Consider the following 27,224-nt stretch of genomic DNA (forward strand, 5'->3'; position numbering starts at 1 on the left):
AATCGAATTAACGAACGCTGGTCAAAGAAACTTCCTGGATCATCCCTTATGGTCAAGACATCGATACAAATTTAATTAGAGGTGATTTAAAATTGTCATGAAGGTAATTTTAGACCACATATGGAGGCCATCAAAGATTCCTGGAAACAATCATCCAGTGAGATCTTCTAGTTATTTGCTTTATTAGCTTCTACAAGAAAAGAGAGTACTCCAACCCACATACCACATTAACATGTAACGCAGCTAGCATAACTGCATCTTAACTTGTTCATCAAGTGGAAATCTACGGATCGGTTCCGTATCCTCTGTAACGTTACAACTTACAAGAATTGATGCCTCAGCAAGTTATTCAGATCAGTGACTATTTGAAGCAATGATAAAAATTTCTGGCGGGCTGACATTGCATAAGTTGCAACATTTCTGCCAAATATGGAGGGCAATTCGCACCAGTTTAAAGTCAACACAACTCAAACAATAAATTTGAATGAAAACTGACATTAAAAATAGAAACAATAAGAACGACGTCAATTCACAATACAAAACAAGCTCAATATACAATATATCTCTTACATACAAAAACCCAAAGCCTATGGACCAACCAAAACAATAACTCTCACCTTCCACTCTTATCTTCCCTTTCCAACACAATTTCAGTTGGCATCTAAATCATCGGGTTCATTTGCTTGAGATTTCTTCAGCTTTGCCACAAGAACCCACATGTTGGCCAGTTCATTTTCTAGGAAGGCTTCCCTCTGTTTAGATTCTTCTACTTTCTTCTGAAGCTCCGCTTCTCTTTGCTCCTTTTCCAGAAGCACAGCTTCAAGTGTTTGTTCTCTTTCATAGCTAGCATTCACTTCTCTCCTGGGCGTTGGTTCATGCCGCTTGAGGTGATTGTCTCTTTTGGCGTTCTTTGGTCCATTGCTCACTCTCCGCTGAGCAGAACTTCTCACTGATGCTAATTCAGCACCCAGCCTCTCATTCTGGTTCATGAGTTTGGTGACTTCTTCCGATAGTGCCTTCAACTCCACACCTGCAGCTGAGGCCAACCCTTTGGCATATGCACTCTCCTCTGCCAGCTTCTGGTTACGTGTTTCTAGTTGGGTTTTAGCTTCAGTAACTTCAGCTACTTTCTGCTTAAGTTCTTCAATCTCGGATGCCTAAGGGGGTCAATAAAGAAATTGAGTGGAAGGTATTGGCAGGATTTATTATAAAGTAAGAAAGATACCTCACAAACAGAGAACATTATCTAAATAATTACAGTGAATATTACAACCACATGCATCCAGAAATTTGGCTGCTTTTGTCAATAATTTATCCATGATATTCTAAACAAATTGTCCATTTATTGAGCACTTTCATTTGTGGATTCACAAGAATGTCCGATGCTCTAGAGCTACATACGTTATCCCCAATTTGCAGTGCATGGAGTTTCACATATTTATAGGACTATGTTAAGTTGTTTTTTCCTCTTCCAAAAATTGCTGACAAATGATCTCGAATGGTAGGCTTTAACCACATCTGTGAGGATTTAGCTTTATAAACTCCGCAACCACTCATTAAAGTTTGACAATTTTACTGCTAGTTCTCAACTTAATGTCGATATTCTAAATTTGTTTTCAAGTCATAGTAAGCAAGACAGACGAGGCATTTGCCAGTAAAATTAGTAGTTCAATTGGTGGGTTGTGAGATCTATCTTATAGGTCACACAGCTTGACTCATGGAACTGGGAAGCAACCCTGCAAGGTTTCCAACTTTGAAATAGATCAAGCACTTTCCAGCCCCCAAAAAAGAGAAAGCTTAGCAGAGAGGACAAACGTCAAGACTTGATGCCGGAATAGCATTCATATCAGAGGTAAAAATTATGATCTAAAGAGGCAAGCTTACATAAATCGCATGCTACAATTGTGGAATGCAGAACAAAAAGAGTTGCTGCTTATGGCCCTGATGTAGGAAGTGAGAAGGAATATGAACTCAGATAAATTATGAATAGGGCGTCACCTCTTCTAAGTGGATGATTATAAGAGTTACAAAAGAATGATGCAAACATTATGTCATTATTACAGGTAAATTTTACTTGTGCGAATGCAAAAATTTTAGTATGGTAAACAAACAAATGACACTTCTTTTGAACTTCTTGCATGGAATAAAGCATTTTAGCGCTAGGAAGCATACATACTTCAAATTCCATGCCGTGTCCCTATGCAATGTGCATATCAGATACTGATACACATTGCATACGGATAGGATATATGCCAGGTAGCTATTTTAAGTTCCATTTTCTTTTTTTATTTCTGAATGGATTCTTCCTTGATACGCTAGAAAATACTTCTCATATACCTCCAAGCATGAGGGATAGGGCTGCTTCTCTTTCTATTTTTTTCTCTTTTTCTTTTTGAGGGGAATGGGGGATAAATGCTGGCCTTTCAACCATGGGCATGATGGATAGTTACTTTTGGAGCTTAGGATGCGGATGTTATCGTGGAAGAATGGGTCAAATTATTGGGATGATTCATTATTCTTTATGGGTGTTTTTTCCACATATACGTAAAAAAAGTAGTTATTCATTGTCATACCCCAGCTGTATCATATCCTATTCTTTTAACAATTGCTACAATGGCACATCGATATCATGTGTCAACTCAATGTGCTTTAGGTATAGAGGTATCATATGGGCAGATAATATCTAAAACTAGCAAACAATCAGTAGAACTGACCATATGCGCCTGCTGCAGCAACTCTGTAGTAACGTCTCTTGATGGTGTGTTTTCTTTGCTTGCAGGGAACTCCATCTCAAAATTAGTTCCCCCAGAGCAATGTTGTGATTTAGAATTTGTTGAAGAGGCAATCTGTTTTTTCAGTGAAGCAATTGCTTCACACAATTCTTCACATTCACATATCTGACAAGGAGAATGGATTCAAGAATTACAGCTGGGCAATTTGTAGCCAGTGGTCATACAACCAAGAGAACATAAATATAACCCATTACTAAATTTCACCTTTTGTTGCAGCTGATCCTGTATCACTCTGTTATCTGCAGTTTTCACCTGGAATAGATCACCCAACACCGTCTCCAAACTCAGTTTTCAATAAAAGCCAAAATATATCCAAGTTGATTAGATTATATGCATATTCCAAATTTTCCGGCCAAATATTTCGTTCAGAGCAAAGATAACATTCAACTATTCCACTTGCCACAAAGTATTCGGAGATGCATCCATGCAAAGATTAATATGAAAGAGTACAAGTTAAAGATAACTTAGTACCTCAAGTTCAAAAGACTTCTCATTGAGTTGTTCTACCAGTTCAGCATAAGACTGCAACCAAAAAAAAAAATATGGCTGTGTCAGCATTGTTGTCACTTTTCCTTTTAAAGAAAATCTGAAAATAGGAATTCTATTTCTATTTTTTTTCAAATTTCTGACAACAGAAAACATGTTTGGTTTGCAATTTTTTTCCTTTTTTCTATGAGGGCCAGCGACATGGCCGGTGATGACGCAGAGGGAGGGAGATTGGGGCCAGCAATGTGGTTGAGAACAAGGGAGAGCTTGACGTCGAACGGAGAGGCAGTCGAGGGAGCAGCAAAGGAAAAAAAAAAGTGAGGATGGGACCGGTGATATGGCCGGGGACGAGGGATAGATCGAGCATCGAGCAGAGAGATGGCCGGTGAGGTCTGAGGAGCCAGTGGTTGGATAGGAGCGATGGAGCTGAGGGAAAGATTGGACGGAAGAAGAGGGTTCGGAGAAGGGTTAAAACCCACTTTTAAAAAAACTAGTAGTGAAATTTTTTCACTTTCACTTTTCCAGAAATAATAGAAGTTGTTTAAAAAAAAATAGAAACAGAAACAAAAACAGGTAACAAAACATGTTTTCTGCATTGAATTCTGTATTTCTATTTTTTTTAAAAAAAGGAAATAGGAAAAAAAACAGTACCGAACAGGCCCTAATTATTTATTCATACTAAATCAAAATGAGTAATATATGACATGTTCAAAAAAAAAAAATCACCGGTGAGAGAACCAGTTTGTCCATTTTGTTTTGATTAGCAGAAATTGAATCAGCCATCTGCTTTTCTAAAGAAGCTATCTGCTGGTTTTTGGCTTTGATTTCATCACTAATCTTCCTTATCTCCATCTGCGAAGTTCAAAATATATCAGCAAGACCTACATGCTTTACGCATATTGACCGAGAAAGGAATATAGGAAATGATACATTACTTGAATCTGCTCGTTCTTTGGATTATTGGTTGCATCGTCTGACAATCGTTTTAAAACACTTGAATGAAGTGCTACTTCTCCAGACAGAATTTTTAGTTGCTCTCTCAGCAAATCAACATGGTCTATAGTTTTAATGCTGGTCTATCATAAGATAACAAGCAGAAGTTAATCAAGTTAAAAAAAAAAAAAAAAAAAATCCAGATTACATTCCTGAAACAGGAGCCACACATATAGCACTTAATATTTAACAGTATATATGCTCCAAACAAAAAAAACAAGGTATGACATTCTGTTAACTTCATTCCTTAAGCTAGCCTTCCAATTAACTTCTCAAGAAGAATGAAAATTATCATCATGCGAAACTAGAAAGAAATACTAACACCATTAAAGCTTGATCTATATGGACAGAAGTTGTTCCATGGTTCTAAAACAAATCAAATCAGATAGGCATGTATCAGCCCCAAAAGAGAATTAAAGAGTGTTTTTTTTTTCAATTTCTTTTTGGTTTTTATGCCGTCTGCCTCAAGCATCCACGTCAAACATATAAGATTCTTAAATATTGCATGCTAGACATTATTCAATGATTATCGATCTTTTGTCTTAAGAGTATAAATTTATCCCCTTCCAGGTTTTTTTTCCTTTTGGCTGCTAGATCAAGGGAGAAGATAGACCTTTTACACCTAAACACCAAATATTTTTAGCTAAACATTTGTGAAATTGCATTATAATTTGAGAATAGCTTGCTCAAAAAATTTCACAAGTTTGTGTTTCCATTTCCCCTTTCTTAAAAAAGAAAGAAAAACAAAGGCTAAAAATTGATGATCTTGATTAATTTCACTACTCAGCCTTCTTATTTGGCAAGCTCACACTAAAAACATCATATACTCTTCATAATTAGTGTTTCAATTTTCAAATGTCATATCTTCACTTTTGTATTTTTTCAACAACAGATCATTTTTTATTTTCTTTAAATATTTTTTATAATTCCATTTAATGTATGCTTCATGTTCTGAACTGCTTTTTCATGAAACTATCCAAAATGTTTCAAATATGAAAAACGTAATTTTAGTATGGCTGAATTGCTGTCAAAAAGCAAAATTATAAACCTCAACGTCTATTGGACGACAGCCGAATAGACATTTCTCAAATTCTACAATAAGTTGAGTGAACTGTAAAATATGGCGATTCTTTTCTCCAAGCAACGATTGCTTGACCTAGCAAGTGCAGCACACTTAGTTATCTCAGAAAGGGTGACATTCTCCACATGCTGCGTGAAGTGGGGGTATGTTGTTCATAAGAAATCCTAAACACGGATGCACCAAGCTAACAATCTATTAAATACCTCCCTTGCATTTCATCATATCCTATGACGGAAGGAACATAGTTTTACCATTTTCATTACTGTCCTTGGATTTCTCCTTTGTCACCTTGTACTCTTGCGGAATAAAATATGTTTAATGTGCTTAAAATCATTCTTATTATTTGATTTAAAATTTCGAATTTCTTGGAGATGTATAAGCCAAATAATCTATTTCGGACAAAGCTTATAAGTAAAACTTGATGTGGAAGCATTACATGGAACCATGGTATGCAGGGGGGATATCAATTCAAAATAGATGAGGCAAAAAAATTTAGAACAAACACATAAAACATGATGTTTAGGTAATATTTCTCTGTCAAGCAAGCATATCTATGGAAAAAAAATTGTGCTAATGGTGTTCAAATTCCGAGTGCAATTGTTGAAAAATTTTCACAAAGGAAAAAAGAATAAGAATTTATAGCATCAATAAATGCATTCTATAAGAATGGGTAAACTTGGCATGACAGTAAAATCAGTCCATAGTGATGTTATGCCTTCCGATAATCTAAATTTCTTAGGCTGCACACTTTAATTTAGCTTCTTGCACATGTAAATATATGGCATAGCCCAATAAGCGAACTTAGTTGTTAAACAAGAAGCCATATGCACATATATATTATATAACTTCAACTGCATACCAGAGGTGTCTCCTGCAGAGAAAGATTATCAGCAGGAATACTCTCTGTGATTAAAGAATTTGAATTTCTTGGTTCCACAGGAAAGTTTACACTCTCTGCTTGAGGAGTTGAAGGTCTAGTGAATGACTTTGTCCCACTTGATTTTTCGCCATCAGAACTTGTCAATGTCCCACCACTGTCACGTTTCTGGAGAGAGAGTTCTAAATTATACATGAACCAAAAGAGAAAAAGGCATGTTACAAAATAAAAGAAAAAGAAAAAGAGAAGCATTCCAGAACTACTAGAATATTAACCTACACTAGACATTCTAACACAAACTTTGAAACATGAAGCATTTTTTCAGGTCACATGCTCACATGGACATCAAGTAAACAAGATGGAAGAGCTCAAGAACATAAATCAACTGTAGAGAAAATCAAACCATTAATTGTAATGATGAGCCAAATGCTCTGTTGGTCCTTATATGAGAGGGCCCTTTTACTCTGAAGGAGTATTTTTTTTTTTCTTTTGTCCATATTACAGAAACAGTAGAATGCAAGAATCATCCTTTATTATGATTCCATATTAAGAGGCCGTAGTGCTCCTGTTAGAGACAAATTGAAATTACCGAGAAAAAAATTTAACCATCCATAACTTCCTTATTCAAAGAATCATATCTAATATCATATCTAATTTGAACAGTTCTCTCTGCGAGTATCTTGGGATTTCTCAAAGATAATTAACATTGTGAACTTCAAATACCATCTTCAGTATTGAATAATAACAAATTTCTAAGTGAATATCTGCAGCCGTTTTGTGGATAAGGATGAATGCTGTGACCCGGTTCCCTTTTCTTGTCGCGGTGGGATCATGTAAACAGAGGGTAATCTCAGTATTAGCTGCTTAAAATTACAAAATAATAAGGCTTGCAGGCTATTTTGATGATGAGTTGTTGCTCAATACTTGATTATAAATTACATTTTGCTTCTACAGTTGAGTGTGAAATGGAGTATTAATTCCTTTCAAGAGTTTTGACAATCCTTCTGTCACTTATTAAGAGTAAATTTCTTTCTTTTAGGCCCATACATCTGATCGTGCCCTCACTGCTTTTTGAATGTTGCCGTGTCTATCAAATGTCTAGTTTCCTTGAAGGCTCACATGACACAAGCATGTCTTTCCTTTTTTCCTAGATCTACATCACTTGCCCCTAATTCATGAGGCATTGGTCATGAGGGAAACAATGTCTCCTCATCAAAGATGTGTGATATAAACTTTTACCATCACCGCTCCTCAACATGGTATTGTCAGAAATCACTGCTAGCTTCATCTGTTAGCCATCTATAAATCTTTTTCACGTTACATAAAAAACCAAGCATAGAGACCTAACCGGGGAAAAAGCTTTACTTTTATTCCCAGCAGCTTGGCCAAGAACTAGCAACTTGACAATATTCATTCATATAATATATCTTTTTTGCCAACAAATTACACTTTTGTTGGTATTTCATTAGCCTCTAAAAGTCAGGATTAAGATGAAAAGAGTTTCACCTTCACAACTTCACCAAAAATTATCAATGTGCATCCATGGTTTTAAATAACACATTATGCGGATCAACCCCGATGAAAACTGTGGTTGACAATTATAACGGTTATAATGGCCGTTATTTGCCTCAAAAAGTAGCATTTCAAAATTTTATTTTAATAATCACTGTTATAATGGTGTTATAATAGAAAGAAACAGGCAAAAACAGGAATCCATTCACATTTCATTAGATAAAAATATTTTTTAGACCGTACAATCAATTTTAAAGGGAAATTTGGTGTAAAAAAATGAAATTTGAAAAATAGACTTTACATAGATTTGCATGGAGAAAGACAAGTGAAAACAGATTTATTTATGTTATAACCGACCATTATAACACTAAAAAATGCAATATCATGACCATTATCTTTTTCTCCTGTTATTGCATAAAATCAACATCATAATGGTTATAGTACTGTTATTTAAAACCTAATCATAATGGTTATAATACTGTTATTTAAAACCTAGTGTGCATCCAGCATCATGTTGATGTCAATGGGAATTGTTGATGATAAAAGGTCTTTCACTACATATCATCCAATACTGGTAAAGAAGCTTTAAGGTAGAAGACTCACAAATATACAAGAAATCCTGTAGAAATCAGTTATCATGATTCATGCCCGTCTCTTATAAGGATTAAAAACGAGAAATTAACGAGGTCTTTATATTGATGTTAGGAAGGAAAAGAAGGGAAGCAATGGGGTGCAGGATTTTCTAACACTCGCTTTGCAAATCTACACCAACGCCTAAGTATCCCTAAAGGACCAAAAAATGCAACCAAATATGTTTGACCAGTTAAAATAAGTCCATTAACTGGTGATGTAGGCCCAAACAGTACAAATTAGCAAAAGCTAAAGTCCATATGCATAAATTATTGCATAAACATTGAAGGATCCATATGTATTTAATGGAATTTTGAGGAATGTATAGTGTGAATGGTGTAAAAACATAAGGATATATGTACCTCACCTAATTTATGAGCTGCGCTCAAATTTGAATAAGTCCTCAAGTTAAAAGGAAAGGATGGTCTGATACTATACATCACAAGGACTGGAAAACCGACCCGAACATCTACTTTAGGGAGTACCATACCAAACCCATGGGAACTGGATTAGTTTGCTGGTTCGATACTGAAGTTGGTCCAAACTGAGAGGAACCAGCCAATATGCTCAGTAGTCAGTACCAACCCATACTGCCCGGTTTTGGAAGAAAAAAAGTGTTGGGAGCTATCTCGGTATAGGGTGCGTACCATACCGCAATGACCATAGCATACTTTAATGACCATATCGACTATAATGTACCGAACCAGTAATATGTTATGCATCTCATATACGCTGTTGTATTAGTAGTGATATATTTCAGAGTGAATCCATGCAAATATTTACTTTCAGTTGAGTTGAAAGCATACATAGATGGGACCAAAAGATCATTAATATATAACTAAACTCTGTGCTTTAAAGGTCTCTTGCTACACGCTTTTAGCTCTTTTTTTGTAAGTAGGAAGTACTGATTGATTTTATGCAATTTAACACATTTAAGCTGACATATCAAAGAATCGCTTTTCTGACCCTCTATACCACAAGTTTCCACATTCCTGGACTGTCAGCACCAAATTATTACTGAAGTGATTGTATAATCTAGTTTCCATTGGAAGAATTCAAGCAACCAATTGCTAATTGCCTTCCATCAGTTAAAAGAAATATTTGCAAACTGGGAGAAAAAAATTACGAGCTTACGTGCTGTATATGCAAAAAATTGTATGAGCAGAAAGTATGTACCTAAATGATAAAAACAACATCGATTCTGAATGTTACATGGAGTGATCTATGTTAATTGTAATTGCTAAGATATGAAAAGAATCTAAAATTGTTCAAACATGAAGATGTGGCTGCTTTTGGTTCATACAATGCATAGACGACACTCTGCAGCTCTAATCAGTCTTTAATGTTCCTTAGACATGACTAAGGCCCTGTTTGGGGGAGCTGTTGCAATAGAGCTATTGGAAGTAGAGCTGTCTGAAGTAGAGCTGTTATAAAAAGTTGTTTGCTGTTTGGTAACTACATTCGTAAAGTACTGTGATACTTTGTTTTGTGTTTGGTAAACAAACTGATAAAGTACTTTTATATGACAAAATTACCATAAAGGACATTGCATAGTATTATACAACAAAACATAATAAAACATAACATAAATTAATACATAAATATACGATATAGTATAATATTATTGTAATATAAAATAATATTATGTTAATACAATAATAAAGGTATAAAATATTATAATTATTAGTATAAATTAATTTTTCATAATATAATATAATATTAAATTATTTAATATAACATATTATTATATTATGATATAATATAATATGATATTATATTTATAGTATAATACAAAAATAAAGGTATAAAATATTATAATTATTAGTATAAATTAATTTTCCATAATATAACATAATATTAAATTATTTACATAACATATTAATGTATTATGATATAATATAATATGATATTATATTTATAATATAATGCAAAAATAAAGGTATAAAATATTATAATTATTAGTATAAAATAATTTTCCATAATAATTTTCCATATTTTTTCATAAAATAATTTCCTGCGGTCCAGGGGCTCTTCTTCGTGGTCCACGCTCGAGGAGGACCTTAGCGTGGGCCGCGAGGTTGATGATAAAAAAAAAAAAACAATAGATTGATTTTGGAAGGTATGGAAAAGGATTAAAATTTTTTTCTTCTAAAATGTGGTTCAAGAGATGCATACAAAAATTGAAAAGAAAAATACCTTTTCTTACGGAAGGGAGTCTGACGACTTGGGCTCTTCGCTCCAGCAGATTTTTAGGTTTATACAGGGATAAACTATGTAATTATGTTATTTTAATATGGGCATTTTTGTCAAAAATTCAACTTTCCGAAAAAGCTGAAACAGCTTTCTTCCAAAAGCTCCAAATTGGAGCTTCCTCCCAAAAGCTGTTTTCAGCTTCCCGCAAAAGCTGAAACAGCTTTTTGAAAAATTTACCAAACACAGTTTTTCATCTAAAAGTACTTTTGGAGGGCCAGAAAGTGCTTTCTGGCTCTCCAAAAGCTCCCCCAAATAGGGCCTAATTCTTTATGCTTATAGTTGTACTCTAGCAGTCATATTTAGAATGTGAAGCTTGATAAAAGAAAAGAACATGAGGATTTATGAACATCAGTTTTGCTTATTAACGCATACACACAATCATACTGCATATATGCTGTAAATTGCCTAATTTTTTATCTTTGTATTTTACAATATGCAGCACTATTTTTTATATGACTAGCATTACCTTGATGCACATATATTGCCTAGTGCTACCTGTTGGGGATGATGTGCACTTCCAATGAGCAACAACTTCAATGGTCATCATGAAAAAGGGCAAGTATTGGCTCCAAGTGAAGCACTACAACAGACACTAATTGCACTAACAAGCAGGGTTTCTGAAAGAAAAACTAATAGGGCTCTATATACTGGTTATAACAATTACGTTGGGTTAGCAGGATGTAACAACAAAAAACAGTAGCTGGGTTACATAAGGTGTCAACCTTGAGCCCTTATTACTTCATACCTAGTGAAGACCTCTATGTATCGTAGTTGCAGATTATGTAATGATAAGTGATGATATAACCATGAGGTCAAATTTAAACCAGTGCTATGACTGAAATCTTTGAAGATATACCTCAACATAAACAGAGTATAGATCATGGTCTGCCGTACCGGTCGGTACGGGCCGGTACCGGACCCTATCGGTACGGTACAGCTACATATTTCAGTACCGAACCGTACCGGCCCGTACCGACAGGTACCGACGCGTACCGGCCCATACCGATCCATACCGACTCGGTACCGGCCCGTACCGAACCGGTACCGACCCGAACCGACCAGTCCGTACCGGCTCCAAATTTTTTTTGATTTTTAGCCCCTTCGGTACAGTACCGGTTCGGCTCGGTTTGGTTCGGCACCGTACCGGTACCGATGCCCACCGGTACGTCGGTACAGTCGGTATCGCGTACCTTGTACAGTATTCTTGTCAACCATTACTAAATGAGGTCCCAATCAAATATAATGGTGAAGAAACATCCTGACGAGATGACATCCATTAGTAAGTTCTACTTTGGATTAGAAAAGAAACAGAGAAAATCTATAGACAGAACTCTTAATAAGCCAGCAAATTTGGTCTGCGATAAAGTATTAAATGCATGGATTTCCCTGATACCAAGGACCTTTCCAATAGACATTTATGCGTACCCGTAGCTTGAACCAATTTAGGAGCCCATGCTTTCGGTTTTTCTTCTCCTCCTTGGAAGAATCATCAATAATTTCACCATATCCTTCTAGTGGAACAAAAAAATCACTGTTCTCAGTATCCAAGATCATTTCTCTCCTCCTATATGGGAGATAAGCAAGCTGCACATTCACATAAATACCAACAATCAGAGTGATTTGGGAAAAATAACGCCCTAACTGCATGGGAATGGAGACAATATATCTATGAGTCCATGACAACATTCATAAGAACCTGATAATTAAAATTAATTATTCAAGAGCTTAAGTGGATTAATACTAATCACCATACCTCCTCTTCTCCAAACGAGTGTCTTCGCCTTGGACCAGGACGTTGAGGAAACCTTGGAGATTGGGTGGTTTTTGTAGATACCAAAATTAGTTTTGTTAATCGTTGTATCCTTCCCAGCAAAGCAGCTTTAGCTTCTTCTTCTTGTTCCAGCCTCGATTGTAGCTTTACATGACCATCCTCTAGCTTTATATACATGATCATATTTTAATTAAAATTGAACATTAAAAAAGAAGGTAAAACAAATTTATGTTAAAAGACTGATATGTCTAACAGGTAAAGAAGAGAGATAAACATTTACCAAGTATCAATACTAATATTTTTAATTTTTAAGAAAACTATAAAGCACTGAGTATGTGAAGTGACATTTTCCCAGAAAGTGATGCCTTAATTGCCTTTTCAGTAATTTGGTGCAGATAATCAGTCCACACAAGTGTTCGAGGTGGATAAAACCAATAAGTTCTTTGCTCATCAGATGATCTCATTATTATATGGCATAGAGTTCTTTCTCTATATGCAAATTATCCATCTAGCTTGCCTATCCATAACTTTACTGGACATTTTTCCAGTTGTCAGCCCTTCAGTAATATCATGGGATGCTAGACTTCCAACTTTCAGAAGCATAACAAGGAAACATCATATATTCACAGTTTAATGAATGTTCTTGTCAAAGACTATACAAATTCTTTTTTAAGTTTTAATGATAAAAATAATGGTGGCACATTATCCTCCTATGTCTAAGGTAGCTCAGAAAAAAATTCCCGAAATCGAAATCGGAATTAGTTGTCATAATTTCACTCACTCTTAACTGAGATTTAAGTACAAAAGACAGTGAAGTAGAGGAAAGATGATAAATATGCTAATAAAAAATGCTGAAAGGACTCTAGAGGGGAGCAGATCTAGATCAATTCTAGAAGCGGTCAGAAATGGCAACATTTCTGACACGACCAGAGAAGAAAAAGATTTGAAATGGAGATGCGCCATTAAACAAAAACGAAGACCAACATAAGCAGGAAGAAATGTGGAAGAATCTAGGATGGGTTATGGGTTCGAAAAACTGCATTATTATTAACAACTAAATATGAAGAACCTGTTGAATGAGTGAGAATTTATTATTGTAGCCACTCAACAAAATGAAGGTGAAATACAAATTTTCCCGTATCCATGAAACTAAACTTAAAAGCCATGCTTTAACTGATGGCAGAGGATGGCTGAGAAAAAGAAATGTGCACTCATGGTGCGCAAGGGCTGAAAATAGAGGACCAAGACAATCACAAGAAATCACTAATCGTCAAAAAATAATTTTGTGTCATGCCAGATGAACAAAAGGTGCATGATCATCTGAGGAGGATAAGTTTTTTGCCAAATATTAGCCCATTATTGATGCAACAAATTCATGGATCTAAGTTTCTTTCAGATTATTTCATTAGTTTGAGAATATTTATAAGATCTAAGTCTAGGTATGGTTTTCGTTTCACTTCAGCATTATGATTGACTTGATGTAAGATGAGTATCATCTTTCTAAAGGCATACCTTTTCTACATCCATGTAAACATGTAACTAGCTGTCTGAAGGCTCACCTAGAACACTATATCTAATAAAAGTTATTCCGCAAGTTTTCCCAAGAAATGTCTTTAGTAAAAACTCTATAAGCAAGGCATATCTCAAAAGATATAGAACAAAAAGAATCATGTTGCAAGGCATGGCTTCAACATTTCCTTTTCCTTTTATTTTCTATTATTAGAGTTGCTTTATTGAGGACTTGCTAGAACTTGGTGAGATGATTTATTATTGTAAGGATAGGTGAGTCTTTAATTATTCTCCTGATTCTTTGATTTTTTTTCCTTTATGTTTGCAGGGACTCATATCCACACATCTTAGTTGCATCTGATATTATCTGGACTTTGTTTCATATAATTCCGATATATTTAGCCTTTCACAGGAGAAGTTTAAAATAAACTGTCAAAGGTTGTCAGAATGTTGCTTGTGAAAGAAACTTGGCAAAGTTGATATCATACATGCATGAAAATCCAAGACTATTAACAGATATTGTTACACAATGAAAGAACTTCCATGGAGACATGGATTTATTGGTAGAAACTGTTGGTATGACCGCAGCCATAAATATAAGCTTTGTTGCAAATATAAAGGATTGGTTTTATCAAACATTCCTTCTTATCTATTCCCTTAAAAGGCCACATCCAATGTCACCACAAGCTCTTTCAGTGTTGGAAGCATTTACAGAAGGCTTGTTTTTGCATTAAAATCTCAGAACTGAAAATATAAGAAAATTGGGCATGAGTTAATTATAACCATGTAGCCCCTTCTTAACTATTTGAAGTCAGCTTTATGGATCCTCATTCGTCAAGCATTCCTATTTAGAACCACCTCTGATGTTATTCCAAGTTTTCTCGTATCCTTCCTCACAACCTCCATCCATGTTACCTTAAATCTTCCCCTCCTTTTCTTATAACCTTCAACACAAACCTGGAGCCTCCTCAGCACTGCACATGTTCATGCCATCTCAATCAATTTCTTTACTGCCCAGCATATGAGCCATACATACGAGTTATTTAGCAAACCTATAATTACTAGTGAAAAATCATGGGTATTGTTATGGACATGGGATTTATTTAATTTTATCCATTCTTCAAGAATATGTTGATAAAGATAAGTAGAAGCCAGACCTCAGGAATGGAATAACTAACTCATAGTTTAATTGTGCAACAAGACTGTGGTGAGCCCTAGTTCTTTTGGAAGCAATTTTGAGAACCAGTTCTTATGTCTATTATGAAGGAAAAAACAAGATAACCATTCATTTACTAGCATCCCCTTGTATGGGATCTTAGTACATGTAGTGACTAAAAGAACTCATAAAATGATATGACTGGAATAACCAACGTCTAAATAAATGAACTAGGGCAAATTCCTACAATAACAGCGCCATTTATATGAGGATAATGACTTATACATAACCTTGGGAGAAAAAAATTGTGAAAGGGGCTCCAATAAATGCTGCTAAAATGCATGCCAATATTATGACCAGAATCAACATATAGAAGGTCGGTGCACATGATAAAACACGTTCATAATATGCATCAATTGTTGAACTCTTGAGTTATTCATTTGTAAGGAGGTAAAAGATTATAGGGTTGGCTTTACATTATTGAAAATTCTAGTAGGATTTTAGATCATGGTTATTTAGATGTGCTTTAGGGCAGAAAAAGCAAATTACCCTTTTGGATGCAAATTGATATAGGTTACCACTTATCATGAAGTTGACCATACTGCATATGTTTTCATTGTCAATTTACCATTTTATAAATTGGACACAAGTATGCAGCTCAGACTAGTTAAATCGTTACAATTATAACCATTTCCTTTCCCCAACTATTCAGCAACATCATAAAGATTGCATTTCCGCCTCCAACTAAATGCTTAGTTTTGGTGTTGCCCCAGCTTTTCTAAATCCTTGTTTACCATACTCCTTTTTCTAGAGTTCCAGTATAGATCTGACCACCTCTCCTTTTAGGACCACTTTATTTGACATGCCCAAGCCATCTCAGCTAGTTCTCCACCACTCTCGGTCTTCAATAAAGTTGCAATTTATATTGTCATGATTAATTATTTTTTCCCTAGCCTATTGTTCCTATTTTTTAATAATCATTCAACTAAGTTTTCTTATGACTGCTTCTGTGGCAGCCTAGGTATGCCACCCCCAGTGCCTTCTCTAGGCGCAGGTGGCTTGTTTAGGTGGCCCGACCATGGGTGGGGGCCTAGCCAGCCTGCTAAAACACCTGCCTAAGCAAGTCAAATCTGGAGTAAATCCAGCTTTCAAGTAGCGTGGCTGGTAAAGTAGGGCAACAACCATCTAGCATCTTGTTATTTAGAAAATCAAAATGACTTTCCTAATCCCTTTACCTACCTCTTCCATGCCTCTCCTATCTGACAAGCTCTAAAGAAAAGAGAAAATAAAGGGAAGAGAGAGAGACCAACTAAAATCGTTTGCATAGTTGTTGTTCGATGAATTTTGAAAATATTTTCTCAACCTTTCTATAGTAGTGTTATCCTTGAGCAGGAGCATGTAACTCAATCTACCTAATGCACTACATGCTTTGATTTGTTCGATTTGCTAATATCATTCTCGCCTTTAACTGCGCATTCAAACTATATCGTAGCGTCATTGCTATTACAAAGTTCTTAGCCTCTTAGGAAGGTTTTTCATCAAAAGTTTTCTCTTTTGTTTTTGCTGTTTCTCATGACTAAACATCTTATATGTTCACTTTCTGATAATCGATCTCCAACATCAAGTTTAATAGCATTCTTGCGTAGAGCTATAAAATTGATTTGAATAATATTTAGCATTTTATATAAACTATCAAGCATTCAGCAGATTAACTATATCAATGTGAACTGTAAATAAATAAAAGAAAAAGATCATCTTCCGTAAATTGCAGAATATGGAGAAAAGGCACACCTTTCGCTTTAAGAGAACAATATCATCCTCTCCCATATCTTTTAAGGGAGCAACAGTCACAATGCCCCTTTTTAGCTGTTCTAGCTCTTCCTTTAAACTACGAATCTCATTTTGATATTTCTTGATCAAAGACTTTTCATCAATAATCTGCAAAGTATAGACAAAGTATGTGAGAAAAAATTACAATTAAGAGAAAAAGAAATCAAGTGAAGGAGACAAAACATGGAATATAATGCACAAACATAGGACAGTGGTTTCTAGGAAATGCAACTCTCTCTTAAGAAGGTTGATCTACAATTGTTACTAAAGTAAAATTATGTACTAATTCTACAAGATAAAGAAACATACTTTATTTTGTGATGCTTGTATCTCAATGTGTTTGGCACGATGGGCAAATTTCAACGTGTTATGGGTCTCTTCTGCATTGCTTGAGGATGGAGTCACTGTGCAGATGAGCTGTGTAACAGAAGACAGGTAAAAACTACTGAATACTTTATGACGATAACATTTTTCTTTTTAACAAACAAGACAACTCTAGCATTAAAAACCACTCGTTGATTTCTCTTTCGTGTTAATTGCTTATGTCATAAGTAAACAAAGTGTAACTTACAGAAACACGCCCTTGACCACTCAAGGAGGATTGGAGGAGTCGAGTTAATTTAGAATCTCGGTATGGAATATGTGTAGCTTTTCCATCAGTTAACTTTGCAATCACCTGAAAAAAAACTGAAGAAGTTCAATGAGGAAACTTGTAAAATCAAATAAATAAAGCAAAATAAAGGACTTAAACAATGTAAATGTGACTGACAAGATGTCAATAATCCAAAACATGAAATGGAAATGGTTTAAAATGTTGTATTTTTTCATTTATGAGTTATGAAAGTCAAATACTTTATTAGACAGTATGGCCCTAAACTGAGTACAATGGAGGAATAGGATTTATGAAGCCGACCCCAACTAGTCTGGGATTGAGGCTGAGTTGAGTTCAGTTGAGTTGATTATTAAAGTCAAATACTTTTATTTATAAAATTTGGTCCTTATAATTATATAAAAGTCCCTGGGCATGACATTTTTCCATTGTTTTCATTAATAAACATAAGATTAAAATATAACAATTTTCAATTTAAACTAATTTCTTTATAAAAATCTGAACTTAAAATATGATAACTTTTAGAGCTCCGTGGATTGTGCATACTCAACAATGTTGAGAAGAAAGAACATTTGCATGAACTTAAGTAGCTATAGTTTTCGTTTTATAAGTTTGGATCAAAGCAAGGCGGGGAACATCCATCTATTCTTCTCACATTGGCTCACCCTAGCCATTGATGCATGTAATAGTCAAAAAAAAAATCTAACAACACTCTGCAAAATGGTTTTTAGCAAAAAAAGGACATAAATTAGCATTTCATTTAGAAAAGAAAGAAAAAACAAAAATTAAATTTATCTCCCTCAACAGATGATCCTTAAATTAATTTTTTTAAAAGAACAGGAATCAAACCCATATTAAGGGACAATTGGTCTTAAAGTGGGATCTGAATAAGATCATATATCCAAAGAACACTTTGAGTCTTCCAGCTTAAATATAAATGAGTAATGCTACCCCAAAGTCTCAGACAAATCAAGAAGGCCTGATACAAGCCATGAAGTGAATTCCAGTTTCATAATGTACCTAAACGTCCCAATGGTCCAAGTTTGCATTTGCATCATAAAATTCATGGCATGACGCATATGACATGGCAAACTATGATTGGCACTATGACAACCCTTGGATTGGTTCTAAATTGTGGAACTTCTATATAGAGCAAAGTATGATAATTATATAAACTAAGCCCAGCAATACGGAAAGACCAAGGAATAAAGATTCTGGTGCTAGAAAGGATGAATTTTGTAAATAAAATGCATCGATAAATGATTTGGACAGATTTTGACCCTGCAAAATTTTACAATAGCAAGAAATCAGTTTATAGCCTTTCTTCTCATTTCTCTTTTTTTCCCTTTTTTTTCTTTTTTGTTTTTTGTTTGTGCATTTGAACTTTTGAAGGCATATGGATGTCATTACATATATAGTCAGTTAACAAAATTAGTTAGTTAACAATCTGAAGTAAAGCATGAAACGATACATATCCACAAAATTGATCAAAGCATAAATATGGACCCTCTAGATAAATAGATGTTTCTTAGATCGTTCAAAATTTCCATTATAGTTTGCATCAAAGATGGGCAGTGAGAAGCTGTCACCAGAAATTACTTACACTGAGCATACTTACTGGGCATGCATCATTCAAGGTTCTATACTACTATCAAACTTATGGCATCATCAATATTTGAAAGAAACAAACAAGGCATGCACATGTAAGCACAAAAATGATGATATATAATTAAAAATTACAGAAACTAAAGTAGTTTAGTGGAGAAACATATTTGATAATTTAAATAAATATGAAGAATTTTGCTTAAAGCCTTACGGTTCCAAGAGTTAATAAGCTTTTATTGATATAGGATCCCTCTTTTCGACGTACTCCAGTAGTTTCAGCCCTCGAGCTCTCTGAACCTGCCAGATCGATGAGGTTCTGCATATGAGTAAAAGAAATTTATAAGAAATCAACAGAGTACCATTCTATAAGAGCATACATCAAACATATTCAACATCACTAAACACTTTAAGTACAAAAAAGAGTGAAAACTAGAAAATTCTAGAAAGAAAGAAGCATCACATATATAGACTTACAAGTTGTGAAAGATGAACTGCTTCCCCTTCACTACATTCACCACAGGGGCTACTCTCTATTGTCTGTCACAAAGCAGGATAGAAAAACATAAATGCTAATCTGGAATTCAAAAACTAGTATGATGACAGCAAGTTTATGTGAATCATAACTTAAAATTTCTATATATGATGTGAAAGGCTTGGAGTCCAGCATGCAAAGCTGAACTTGGAAGCCTTCTGCAAGCCTTGATGCACTATTTAAGCAGTGCTGCTCTTAAATACAGCACATGAATTGCACATCGCGCATACTAGTCTAGTATAATGATTGCAAGTGTTTGTGAATGACAAGGACCTAGGTTTAAAATGGAGTTAATTAGAAAGATAGTATTTGATATACCCTGTCTATTAAAAGAATTTACAAGTCTTATGATTTTTAGATAAGCTGATAAGGTGGCAAAATTTTGAATTATATACCCCATCTGTTATAAAAGTGTTGGATCCTGCTGGGGAGCAACACCCCCCCCCCCCCCCACAAATATCTACTGTAGTTTCTCTCACTCGCACACGCACAGACAACTGGCCACTATGAGGGGTATCTTTGGAAATATCTAATAAAGTTGCAGTTTCACTTTCATTATGTTGTGAAGATTACTACTGGAATTGGACTAAGCAGTGTTTTTAAAAGGTGGATGTCATACGAAGGAGGTCAACAGAGCACATAATACATATGCAATATGTGAGCTGCATATTACCGGTTCCTATGCAGTTACTTTTCTTCAACTATTTAAAAATAAATGAAATATATTTTATATCAATTATAGCAGCGATATTTTTTTTTGATAAATAACAGCAATATCAATATTAATATAGCTTAGTTCAACATACCGGCCGAAACTGAGCGGTACAGGGTATACCATACCATACCGGTTCGCTACCAGTATCCGGTATGGGTGCATACCGACACTCAGTATGCCCAAAAAAAAAAAACTCCGTACCAGTACCGATCGGTGTACCGATGGCGGCCCAGACCGGTACGTACCGATTCCGTACCGGTCTCGTACCGGTCCCAAACCAGTTCTTCAACGATAAACTACCGGTACCGGATTCCATGCTGATCTGGTACCGGTCTCTGGCCGGACCGGTACGACAGACCATGCTCCGTACCATACCGTACCGACAGTGCTAATGTGGCACTGATACGGGGTCCGATACCGAGACAACGAACCTTACTTAATAGCAATAGTTATAATATAATTAACATATTAACATTATTAATACCCTTATTAGGCCCGCTTTAAACTCATATCAAACCTAATCTGTGCAGGCCCAAATAAGAGTGGGCTGCATATGACACACAAAACTAAATGGGCCGCATATGTGGCCACACAATGCTACGTAGATTGCCTTTTTGGTCCATATGCAATATGACCACGTATAGGCATCGTGGTGCAGTCAAGGGACAGCATTTGCATAACGACATCTGCATATGCAAGTGCATATGCAGCTCTATGCACCACATTTTAAAACACTGGGACAAAGAGCAAAGCATCTTATTCTTATTTGATACTCGTGTCAATTCTTCTCTTCTTTGCCATGTATCTTCTTCGCTTGACTAGTCATCATGTGCATCTTGACTTGTCATGCATGGAATCTTAGTGGTTAGGGACTAGATATATTGCTTTTTGCGCTGTCTTTAGTTGCCTCTTAATCAAATTTCTGGGCAGAGACAATATTGATTGCCAAAACCCTTATGAACCCAGTTATGGTCGCTAAAACCTGAACACAGGTTCATGCTTTGAATATAAAGATTGTGTGCACATATTTTTTTTAGGACAGCAGCAGCATATGTTGTTTAAATCCAGGTATCACATGGAAGGCCTCCATGAGCATAGCCAGATGAAACCTAAGCGAAATGTCAGCAGCACTTAAAATTTGCTTGTTAAACAGAAAGAAATATGTATATTTTAGTATTTCAGTTGACCATTGAAAGTGCATGTAAATATATCTAAAGCATCAGAAAACCAAATAAATCTCAGTGGTAACAATAAGTTAGGAAAACATATGAAACAGAACAGAAGAGTTACAAAGCTACAGAATCATATTAGTTCAGCCAAAATTTGATTAGGCAGAAATTCTTCAATAAGGAAATGCAACAGCAACCAGAAGTGCTCTTATAAGTAACAATGTTTCTAAATTCAAACATAAATTCCAGTAAACCACAGCCTACATACCAGTGTGAATATTGTATGACTTCTGCTGCTTAGTAAATTGAAGTTATTAGATCCCACATGTCTATGTTCTGTCACCAAGTCAAAATTATCATCATTAGCAAGATAAAGAAGGCATAAGTAGTATATTGCATGAAGAAAGACAATACAAATGCTTCTTTCCGATGCAAACAACTTATTGACCAAGGTTTACAATCTCAGTACCGTACCATGTATGGACAGGAGACTAGTACGATATGGTACTGGCACCATAGCAGTACACTAAAAAATTTAAAGATACTCAAGGTTCCTATCAAGGAATCATGCGGTTAAGTCGGTACCATACCACAATGACCATGAACTAGGATGATTCTTACTAGGCCGAACCGCCAAAAATTGCTTTGTTCCATGCAGATTGGCCCGATAAGGGCCCTATACCAATTCAAGCCATACTAATTGGGGGAGAAAGGGCCTGACGCACCTTTCTCATCCCTCAGTTTCAAGGTAAGAGAGGAGAAAGAGAGAGAGTGGAAGGGTTAGCAAGAGTTGCAATCCAGCTATTTCCCCCTCTATTTTTCTTTTTAAAATCCCATAAACAGAAAGAAATTGAAAAAAATGAGAAAATCATGCCAAAGTTTTAGCATGATTTTGTGATACATCATAAAAATAAATAAGATGTTAGATTCCAAAACTAGTGTCAATGTTAAATAATCTGAACCCATATTGACTCTTGCAGAATTGGCATGACTTGATACCTTGTGATACATAGGGTATTGCAGTGCACATGTGTGGCCAGTGCCACCACTAGCTTAGCAAAGGCATGAACGATGCAAACTAGCACCTAAGACCATGGTTAGGACAAATTAGTATTAAATGCTCCATCGCACGTTCTGCATTTATGTTTTCTGGTTGCTATAGAGTTTGGCCAATTTGATGGACCAATAAGTTCTATCAAGATCACCCTGGAAAATCAGTCAAACAAATGTTACAATAGCAAAGACGATTAAACTTTCTTAATTCGGTAACTTTTATTTATTCCAAAAGATCTCAAACGAGGAAATAGCTGAACTATTTAATGGTGGTCACAATGAATGTTAGCTCAATAAAGGCACTGCAGTGTTTAAGGCACTGCATGAAGACGGCAGCCAATGAACTCCAACACCAAACATAAGCACAACCACTCAGCCAAGTGTTGCAGCTAAACAAGACATTGCAGCAAAAAGGGCAGTGGTACCTGGGTGAGGTTTTGGGAAGACCCTCCTATTCCTATAATTTTACACCTCCTACCATAAAGCATGTTGTAAAAACTCTAATATTATTATAAACAAGGCCCACTAGTTAATTCCAAGTAGACAAAAGTCAAGAATTCTTCAGTAATCGCTCAAGGCCTATTAAACACTCAAAAAGCACTATCATCGCTATGAAATGATCCAATTTGGGACAGTATAAAATGGAGAAACCTGCATTCTCACGACCGCTACAATTGATCACTGGATGCTCTTTGAAAATACAACAATTTTAAATAACTGGAAATATATTTGTTACCAATACAAATATGCAAACCTGCAGGAATAACATAATGATATATGAGTCTAAAATCTACAAACGTGGTAACTTAGTACATAGTGTAACAATAGAAATGTTCTATTATTAGATAGAAATGTCTTATCAAGCTCCTGAGAAGCATCGTGCCATATGATAGTTTCCTGGGCTTACGAACGATCCCAAAACAAAGTGCTGTTTTACATTTCAAATATGGAATACAGAACTGGATATTATAGTAGCATTCTATTAATCACATTTAGAAATATATGGTTAAACAAGTACTCAAAAGTATGATAGGTAGGTACTATAACAACCATAATCTAATACCACAGATCGAAAATTTATAATTGAATATTTAAGCATCAATGGACAGCTGCATACATATAAGAGATTAGCTTGTATAATAATAACTACCAGGTTGACTATGGAAAAATTAATAAATTTACCTTCCCCAGCTGCAATAAGGGACAATGCGTGCGCAGGAGATAATACAACTTCTTCCTTAATACCCTCAACGAATGTTCCCTGAAAACATAAAATGAAGTTCAGTAATTGCTAAAATAATAGCCCTCACACAAGATGCAAACAGTGACAATCTGCCATAAACAAACTTCTACAAGATGCTAATATATTTACATCTATACATATATATATGAGCAATTATCATATGCTCAATAACCAACCTGTTTGCAACTGGATATCATTTTAGCTAGTAAGAGATTTAAGGATTAAACCAACCAGGAATCATGAATGGTTCATAGGTTAGCAGCAGATATAAGGGAGCATCCTAGGCCTCAAAGAAGGAAAGGAAGAAAAAATGGAGCATCCTAGGAACATATTTATACTCACCCAGTCTGATTATTAGTTATTGGACCATATGATCCTTGATTTAGGTGTGGTCTAAGTGGGAGAGAGCATTTTGCGGAAGTGGATATTTTAGGAATTAGTGGAAGTGAGTATTTTAAGAAGGGAAATATGTTAGGAACTAACTTGTGAAAGTTTTCACACATGAATACTAAAGCTTTTGTATAGTAGTAACATGTTACCTTTTTTAAGTTGTCTCTAGCTCTTTTTTCCCCTCTCATGGAGATCTATAGATTAACAAGATGCAGTAAAATTTAATATCAAAAAAGACCTTTTTGAATCCTCAAAGTCCACATTTGGCAAACCCTGATTCAGTCACCACGAGGAAAGGATTCTAAAGGCTAAAGGTAAATCACAATAAATGGAAGGTATGGCACAAATATTTAAAAGATCATTGCTGCCGCTTGTCAGAGCATGAGAATAAACATAAACTTCCTTTAGCTTCTTGTTATCAACAGCGGATGGAAAATCAGCACGCAGCAAAGCTCCAAGTGTCATCCAAAGGCCTGTATTCTTCTCAGATTTTAAAAATTGCTGCAGTCCAAGATTTTGGAAGAATTTGATGGATCCATCTTAGTATATAATTAATAATTTCTATTTATTTCAGTTTAGGAAGTGGTTAGGAGGTCTAGTTTTACGTTTTTCCTGTTTCCCTTAGTTAAGAGTCTGATAGGAATCGAAGGCCGCAATACAGTAATTCCATCAGTTATAGATAATACAGCAATAAATAGCTGAAGAACAGACATTAATAGAGAGAGGAGATGAAAATAGTACAAGAAAAAGATGAGAGATGAGGGGGAAACAGTCGTACCCGAACTTCAGTTTTCTTTCTTCTCAAAACAATAACAAAAACCAACCATAGAGCCAACAACAAGTTTTGTACTGGTTACTAACCAGCCATAACATTACCTATTTGAGTCCTGTTAGGACTCTACAAAACAATAAAGAAAACAAATAACCTTTGGTACTGTAACTTGAACAATACATGCTACAATAACACGAGCACTAAAATCCCAAGTAATTTTTCTATTTATGACCCATTAGAACTTTGCTTGCCATTTAAAATCACTGCATAATTCTGCAATCTTCCCTGCTCTGAACTCTTGAAGCCATAAATCCTTCTCCCTTTAATCATTTAGCACTAATCATGTTCTCTACTAACGTATCACATTAGGACCCATAAACAACTCATGCTGCATTGCTTTTTCTTTTGAATTACAAAAATACAACCAGAACTGTCCTGATCTCAGGATTCTGGACAGCAAGCAAATAGATTGCTCTAAAACCTTATCTCACCTATTGTAAGGGCCCACTTACATATTGTGGGGCAGCCAAAACGGTCCGGCATCACACACTATCCAGCCTCAAATGGTTATTTTGATTTTTGAAGAAGTTTATCATTCATCGATAACTTTGAGCATTCCATTTTATCCAACATAACCTCATTTTTTTCTACACTAGACTTCTGTGATCTATAATGTCTCAAGAAACAAATCATAAACTCCAAACAGAGAAAAGGGCTTGGAGGAGAGAAAGATGGTTATAGCAAATGGGGAATCAGTTAATTCCCCTCTTTCTAATAAAAGAAAAAATAAGCTCTCAAACTGAAATCCATGACCCACTCGGTATAAAAACATCCAACACACAAAATGTCTCAAGAGTTCACGATCATAAATCACTATAAAATCCATAAACAAAAAAAAAGGTGAATGCCAAAGAACAGAGAGCCCTCTTTCTTTCTCCAACCCACTCTTCTGTCATTTATTTGAGTGTAGAGCACAGGCAGACAATGATCAACACCTATCAGAGGATGTCAGGCCCTGGCTGGAACCACATTTTTCCCCAGCATAGACTCAGAAATTGGGTACATTAGCTAGCAACAATATGGCTGGCAATTAGGAGCATTTGGAAGAAAGAAGAGAGGAAAGGTGCTTGTAAAATGACGAGAGTATAAGAGCATGTCTGGAAGCATATAGCAAAAAAGAGAGAGAGTATAGGAGTACAAAAAAAGGAAGGGCAACTGTTTTGACTAACACAAACGACAAGGCAAGGGGGGAACAAGCTCTGTTTTCCCAATCTGCTCGTTTCAGTAGATGTTTTAAGATCAGCAAGAGTGCCTTACCTGGTGATTTATAAACAGATCCATACATGATCATTTTAAAGGAGGCCTCTGTAGGATTTTTATCTGTGGAACTTAGGAAAATGGGAGGATGAATTGGTAGATCCTAAAAGCAAGACAATGATTGGCCTGATTGGGAAAGAATCTGTTTGTTAATTCTATTTTTTGCATGTTTTTCTTTCTTTATTCTTTGGGGTGGGGGGTGAGGGCATCTATCTTCTTTCATCAAATTTGCTTTCTGTCTTGAAATATAAGTCCTTACTGCAGAGAAAAAAGATTTTACTTCTATATTTAAATTTTATTTTGTGTGGAAAAAGCCGAATGAATTCAAACTCACAAGGTTAATACTTGCATAAATATAACAACAACACAGTTTCAATTTAGTGCAAATAACGACCAGATAAATTAAGCTTCCAATTCCAAAAGAACTTAAAAAATAGAATGTAAGTTGCAATAGCAATGAAAGAGAAATGGAACAGCAGTAACTTTTAAAGAAAAGGGAAATCTAGCACCTGAAGATCCTCCCTGATTCTTAGATTCTGTCCTGCTGGGTTCAGTAAATCATTAACAACCTGGGACCAAGAATGTTCAGTGAGCACTATATCATCTCCTCTATATGTATAAAAGAGGCAAATAATTAGCATCAATAGGAAAGTGGTCATCTCAGTACAACCAGTATCCTTAGCAAAAGAAATTATTGTATCAGTGTTTAGAAGCATAAATTCTAGGAGACTTGATTCTTGCAAGATCACCAATAGAAAAGTACCAAACAGAAAACAAGTTGATTAATGGATAACATAATGGGAATCAACTACTATATGAAACAACAAATAAAAAGATATGCATATGTTGAATTTATATAAAATGAATAGCTGTATTGAGTGGCATGTATAAAATAATTTTGCACATGTTAGTGTGTCTAGACAGATAC

The 27,224-nt window shown here is 35.4% G+C and overlaps 1 protein-coding gene across 2 annotated transcripts in view; it reads right to left on the bottom strand.

Moving 5' to 3' along the window:
- Positions 1-467: 467 nt before the first annotated feature.
- Positions 468-27,224, bottom strand: part of LOC103706759 (kinesin-like protein KIN-7D, chloroplastic) — a 35,132-nt gene continuing 8,375 nt past the window's right edge. For both annotated transcript variants that reach the window (XM_039131489.1, XM_039131490.1), the window contains 17 exons: positions 26,806-26,865; positions 23,757-23,835; positions 21,790-21,857; positions 19,580-19,642; positions 19,317-19,421; positions 17,462-17,566; positions 17,200-17,307; positions 16,852-16,998; positions 12,378-12,560; positions 12,050-12,208; positions 6,212-6,397; positions 4,214-4,354; positions 4,005-4,130; positions 3,264-3,314; positions 2,997-3,044; positions 2,715-2,897; positions 468-1,157 (listed from right to left, as the gene is read on the bottom strand). In XM_039131489.1, coding sequence (XP_038987417.1) covers positions 651-1,157; positions 2,715-2,897; positions 2,997-3,044; positions 3,264-3,314; positions 4,005-4,130; positions 4,214-4,354; positions 6,212-6,397; positions 12,050-12,208; positions 12,378-12,560; positions 16,852-16,998; positions 17,200-17,307; positions 17,462-17,566; positions 19,317-19,421; positions 19,580-19,642; positions 21,790-21,857; positions 23,757-23,835; positions 26,806-26,865 — 2,319 coding nt within the window. In that variant the 3' untranslated portion in view covers positions 468-650. The remainder of the gene's footprint in view (positions 1,158-2,714; positions 2,898-2,996; positions 3,045-3,263; positions 3,315-4,004; positions 4,131-4,213; positions 4,355-6,211; positions 6,398-12,049; positions 12,209-12,377; positions 12,561-16,851; positions 16,999-17,199; positions 17,308-17,461; positions 17,567-19,316; positions 19,422-19,579; positions 19,643-21,789; positions 21,858-23,756; positions 23,836-26,805; positions 26,866-27,224) is intronic.

This window comes from Phoenix dactylifera, chromosome 11, assembly GCF_009389715.1.
Source record: "Phoenix dactylifera cultivar Barhee BC4 chromosome 11, palm_55x_up_171113_PBpolish2nd_filt_p, whole genome shotgun sequence".
In the NCBI taxonomy this organism is placed as follows: Eukaryota; Viridiplantae; Streptophyta; class Magnoliopsida; order Arecales; family Arecaceae; genus Phoenix; species Phoenix dactylifera.